The sequence below is a fragment of the Mixophyes fleayi genome, chromosome 2, assembly GCF_038048845.1.
Source record: "Mixophyes fleayi isolate aMixFle1 chromosome 2, aMixFle1.hap1, whole genome shotgun sequence".
In the NCBI taxonomy this organism is placed as follows: domain Eukaryota; kingdom Metazoa; phylum Chordata; class Amphibia; order Anura; family Limnodynastidae; genus Mixophyes; species Mixophyes fleayi.
The window spans coordinates 83,670,008-83,676,007 of record NC_134403.1 but is presented as its reverse complement, the minus strand read 5'-3'; the positions used below and the strand labels follow the sequence as shown (position 1 = coordinate 83,676,007).

The following is a 6,000-nucleotide window of genomic DNA, read 5'->3' as shown; positions in this document are numbered from 1 at the left end:
GAAATGAAAAATCTCCAAATTTACCCATGACGGCATTTGCCAACCAATAAGGCATGGATGTACAAATAATGAACTATATAACAAATGTCTTATATGCTGATGCATTGTGAACTTTTAAGCAGCAGTTTTTTAAGGCCACCAGATATTTAGAGGACACCAGACAGAATTAGATAAAAACAAGTTAGAAAACAAATGTAACAATTTTTATCAAAACCTTTTTAATAAAAATATATTTTATATTATCCACTGTACACAAAACATTTTGTATAATGAACAGTTTATACTGTAAAACAAATTTAAAAAAAAACAACAAACAACTTTTCAGCAACATTCACATAGGGGCCAAATGTTGTATATATAATATGATAAACTATTTTTTATTATTACATTGGTGATTTACTGTTTTGGGCGATTGCACTCAATTACAAATAAAACCAGTATTTAAAAAAGGAGTTTCAGCGTAAGTAATACTGTGGTCAAAACTTTGCACTATAGTAGGACCTTGATGGGTGTCCACCTTCAGGTGATCAATGTATTGGCTTGCACCAAATCTAAAAATATATAGATATATATATATATATATATATATATATATATATATATCTCAACTGGCATTGCTGATTATTTTTGTTGCGCATAGATATGTCACAGACCTGTTCTCTTGATATAATGGTATCCAAGGCAGGCCAAAAAAGCAGAACTGTGTTCTGAACTGGCATGTAGCAGCCAATAAATTAAAATCATCTGAAAGCAGAAGCTCCTTTGAATCCTTGGCACCTGTAATTTCAGAATGGATCGCTGCAGTGATTTTATTCTGAAATGTAGGGTTGTCAAAAAGTATGAGGAGAAACACATAAGAAAATTGTGTCAACTTTAATTTCTATTGTAATATTGCTGATGCATGATAGCAGCCACTAGGTGAATGATGCCTCACAGGCCTATAATACACACGCACACCAGTTATTGTTGGTTTGCTCTAAGTATTTTGTAGGTGGTCTTTCAATGTGTTTTGCTTTCCATATAAGTATTATTTAGCCTGAAAGATCTGCTGTGGATCAGATTGTCTACTCAAGGCTATCGATTAGAGGCTTTACAAGCAAATGAGCCACATATAATAGATTGTCCAAATGGCAGTACACATTTGTATCAATGTACAATTATGAACTATAGCATAATTAGATATAAAAAGGTATTGTGCAACGTAAATCAGTGACATGTCTAAACATGCTATGAGAACATTAGCTGGATAAATGAACACCAGCACATATTTAGGGCAGTGTCTTCACAGTCACTGTAGAATACAAACCTGTCTAATTACCTTAAATGGTTGTAGTATTTTAGAATAGTAAAAAAATAACCAATATTTGTGTCACAATATGGACAGAGGTCACAACACTGAGGGTAAGCTTGGTGCTAAACACCACACATATTGAATTATATTTTGATAAATACTTTGGCAGCCTGAATTTTTCAATGAGACATTTACTGTAGTAACCAAAGTAATAATAAATGATAATTAAAGAGAACAATGGCATATGGGCAAACATACAATAAAAACACCTAAACAGCATAATTAGTTTAGGAATTTGAAATAATCTTTGGTTAAGGGGAAGAAAAAAAAAAATATTGCCATCAGTACATCTGCAGTCCAGAAAACAAACTTATGGTATCAACATGATGTAGGGATATTGATAACTATATTTAGGGAAGTTGCATCTTCTTCCCTGCTCCAAGGAATCTTCAGTGGAATGGATACTTGCATAGTACCACAAAGCGCAAACCTTTTCCAAGTTAAACAGCCTTGTGCATATTTGTTTGCCTTACCCACAGAGCAAACAAACAGTAACAAAGTTCTGAACCCTATTGAACAACTGGTATAAAACACCTGTGCAGCTTCCAAGAACACCTATACCAGTAAATAGCACGGCTTTTGTGCAACAGAATTCAATCTCAATAGTGCAGTGATCTGGAGGGGTGTGGAGATGGTTGTCGAACTTCAGAGTAGGAATTGTCACAGTCTTCAATATCCATATCACTTTCATCCCCAAAGAGTTCCTCCTCCAAGAAAGAGCCTCCAAGGCCATAATCATGTTCATGAACAGAAATCTCATTTGGGGTCAGGTGAGATGAACCTTCAACAAAGCCAGCGAATCTGGAGATTATAAGAGCAATTATAAAGTAATTTAAACTACATATATAAACTAGGAGAACTGTGCAAAACAGAAACAAACCAAAACACTGAAGCTGTTACTGCTCTTCCATCATTTAAGCCTCTTGATAAACAAAGCCCACATCATAAAGACAAAACAAGTTTGAGAAAAAAGGTACTGTAAATGGTATATATAAAAAGGTAACAGGCATAGCAAGTTTTGAAAAAATAGAGATGTAAGAAGTAGGATTCCACGGTTAAGGGCAAGTATAGAGGATTGTGTAGGTTTGATTTAAACAGGGAAAAGATGGGCAGTCTGCAAATGTTTGTGGTGAAGTCTCTTAAAAGTGGTATAGGTGGTTGCTTTGCAAAAATAAGATTTTTATACTTATGTTAAATCTTTATCTCTTACCTGGGGACCAGGTACCTTGGAGTGTAGTGCTGATCCCGGCGTGCGTGAATTTTACATTTATAAAAGTTGTCTATAGATCCTCCCCCCTCTATTCCATGCCCCTGGTAAGGACCCTGCAGTTTATTTTTAGCCAAGCAGCACAAACCTAAATGGAGGAAGAAAATCAGGAGGGGGGGGGGGGGGGGGAGAAACATGTCACGCAAAAGGAGAGACCAGAGTGTAAAGGTTCGGCGCCAGGTGAATCCCAATGGACTAAAAGAAAAGCATGAAAGTATAAAAATCCTATTTTCTGCAATATCCATTGGAGAACATCGGTACTTCGGGAACGTGCCAAAAATGCCATCATGGGTCGAAACGCTCAGAATAACAGCAACTTTCTCCCAAAACTGGAAAATCTGGCTACAAACATATTATACTAATAAAATCTGGTAAGTGTGTGAACAGAGGACCAGGTTGCAGCCCGCTACAGCTGCTCAGCGGAGACTACATGCAGCACCACATGGCAGAGTGAGAACGAAGATTCTCTGGAAGAGGCTGCCCTGCTCCACTGCAAGCCTGAATGATTACAGCCATAATCCATCTATAGTAATCTTGGAAGCCAGCTAGCCCTTATTATGAACAAACAAGACCTAAAGATCCTCATCAGCCCTACCCTTATTCAGAGATTGAATGACAATGTCCTGATTAAGGTAGAAACTGACAACCACCTTCGGTTGGAGAAAGGTTTGGTTTGAAGAACCGCCCTGTCCTCACAGAAAACTAGGAGAAGACACGCAGAACAATGCTGCGAGCTCTGAAACTCTTCCAGCAGTAGAAATTGCCAGAGGGAAGTCTATGTCAGAAATTTCAAACCAACAGAGTCCAATTGTTCACAGGGCAAATGCTGTAAAGCTGAGATCCCATGGGGCCACAGGATGGACATAAGGAGGATGTACATTAAGTACACCCTGGAAAAAATATCTGAACATGCGGTAACAGAACAAAGGCAAAACCAGCATCCAACCCCTCTTGTAAGAACATGTTTTACCTCGGTACACAAAAGGAAACCTTTACTTTTATACCAGGAACTATAAATCAAATAGCCACAACATTATAACCACCTGTCTAATATTATGTAGTTTCCCTTTGTGTCACTAAAATAGCTCTGACCCTTCGAAGCATGGACTCCACATGATCTCTGAAGGTGTCCTGTGGTATCTAGCACCAATAAGCTAGCAAGAGATCATTTAAGTTGTGAGGTGTGGCTCGGGGTTGTTTTTCCAGCACATCCCACAGGCCAAGTCAATACCTTTTTAACTCTGGCATGTTCCTCAAACCATTCCTGAACAATTTTTGCAGTATGGTGGCTTGCATTTTCCTGCTGAAAGAAGCCACTCAATCAGCAAATACCATGCCCATGAAGGGATGTACTTCGCCTGTAACAATCTTTAGGTAGGTGGTATGTGTAAAATTAACTTCCACATGAATGCCAGAACCCAGAAGAACATTTCCCCAAAGCATCAGTCTCCTTCTTCCCATAGTGCATCCTACTATCATCTCTTCCCCAGGTAAACAATGAACATGTTCCTGGCCGTCCAAACGATTTAAAAGAAAGCGCGATTCCTCAGATGAGGTCATTTTCTTCCATTGCTTGATGGTCCAGTTCTGGTTCTCCCTTCAAGACCCTCAGAAGCATTGCCCTCACTCTAACCAGATCATTGAACACAGATTGCAGTTTCAGCACATTGAAGCTTGGATTCCTCCAAGGTCCAAAGACACTGAAAGCAGGAGTGATGAATTACAGCCCCCCAATCTTAAATTGAGAATGGACAACCTCATAGATTCTCCCTTTACAGCCTCCAGAGTGACTGATGCACCTTTGGGGAGAAACGTAAAACCAGACTTGAAAAACACCTGCAAGATCCATTGAAGTTTGAAAGGCATTCCAACAGAAACTCCCTTGCATGAAAATTAGCAAACTGGACTGAACAAAATTCATTCTTGCCTAGAATTTTCATGCAGAAGTGTAATGAAGTCTGTTTGACAGCAACAGAGAACTCAGTTTTCATAAAGACAAACTTGTTCGGTGACAAGAACATTCTTTATTTCTGAGTGTCAAAATAAGACCCAAGAATGTCATCCACTGTGACAGAATCAATTTAGGCTTATAGTTCAGAATCCATCCGTGGGATTCCAGAGTCTGCCGTCACCTGCACATGTGACAGAAGCAAGGATGGCGACTGTCTTGATGAGAAGCAGTAAGGAATGATAGTCACCATGACACCTTGGTGAAGACTCTTGGGGCCTTAGAAAACCCAAAGGAATAGCTGGAAACTGGTAATGATCGGACAGAACAAATAACCTGATAAGGGACGGATATCCCTCCAAGGTTGAAATATGTAAATGTGCATACTTGATGTGCAAGGCCATTAAGAACTCGACCCATTCCATGCTGTTTATTACAGATTTCAAGGACTCCATCCACAATCTTGCCACATGAAGCTGGGTGTATAAAGATTTCAGATTTTGGATGCGAATGAAACAGTTGACCTGAACAAGACACCTCCCGAAAAAGAAAGTGACTCTAGAGTCTCCACATCAGCCTCCCAAGCCATCAGCCTAAGGGTCTGCTGAGGCCGAGATGCTAGACCCAATCAGTCCTGCATCCAAAGCTGCTTTTCCCCAAGTACTCCATAGGTCTCTGAACTTGCTCCATTAAAAGGGAGCCCTTAGTTAGGTCACTAGTTCCAAGTGGACTGATAACATGTGCTCTTCAACTCTTTCTCCTGTTAATAAATGCCTCAAAGTGAAATCTCATTTTTACACTACTCCAAAAAATTGATATACAGACTCCATCATCATCTATTTATAAAGCGCCACTAATTCCGCAGCGCTGTACAGAGAACTTACTTTGGTGAATTTGGGGCAGGGACCGATGTGTCATTAAGGAGGATTATCTCTAAGTAGGTTAAAGGGAAAGGCTAAAGGGAAGGTGATCCGAAGGCAGAGAAGCCTTAATTACCTGGAAGAGCAAGTAAAATGCAAGAAGAATAATGAATAGAAAACAAAAACATAGCCTGGGAAAAGTGTGAGACTGACAGTGAAACATCAGGATAAATGGGTAAAAACTGGTCTACTGCTAGATGGGGAGATACCAGACACTCGCACCTAAAGTATGCTAAAAAAAAAAAAAAAGAAAAAGGATAGGATAAAAGGCACGTGTGAGTAAAAAAAAAAAGAAAGGTTACAAGTCACATTAAAAGATGGATCTCGCTGTAGTTTTGTAAATCAATGTTCTATACCAATGCAAAAGTGTAACTATCAAAATGAAAACAGGCAGGTAGGAATATGGGTGGGAACTCCATAATAAAACATCAATTTGGGCCAAGGACAGGAGTTTATCCTCAAGTTTTATGGCAAGACTTGCCTCCTCTAGTAGGTATAATGCTTTCAGATTGGT

General features: G+C 39.1%; 1 protein-coding gene across 1 annotated transcript in view; it reads right to left on the bottom strand.

The window, feature by feature from the left end:
- Window positions 1-212: 212 nt before the first annotated feature.
- NEMP1 (nuclear envelope integral membrane protein 1) overlaps window positions 213-6,000 on the bottom strand; it is a 28,888-nt gene continuing 23,100 nt past the window's right edge. The window contains exon 9 of the mRNA XM_075199409.1: window positions 213-2,152. Coding sequence (XP_075055510.1) covers window positions 1,951-2,152 — 202 coding nt within the window. The 3' untranslated portion in view covers window positions 213-1,950. The remainder of the gene's footprint in view (window positions 2,153-6,000) is intronic.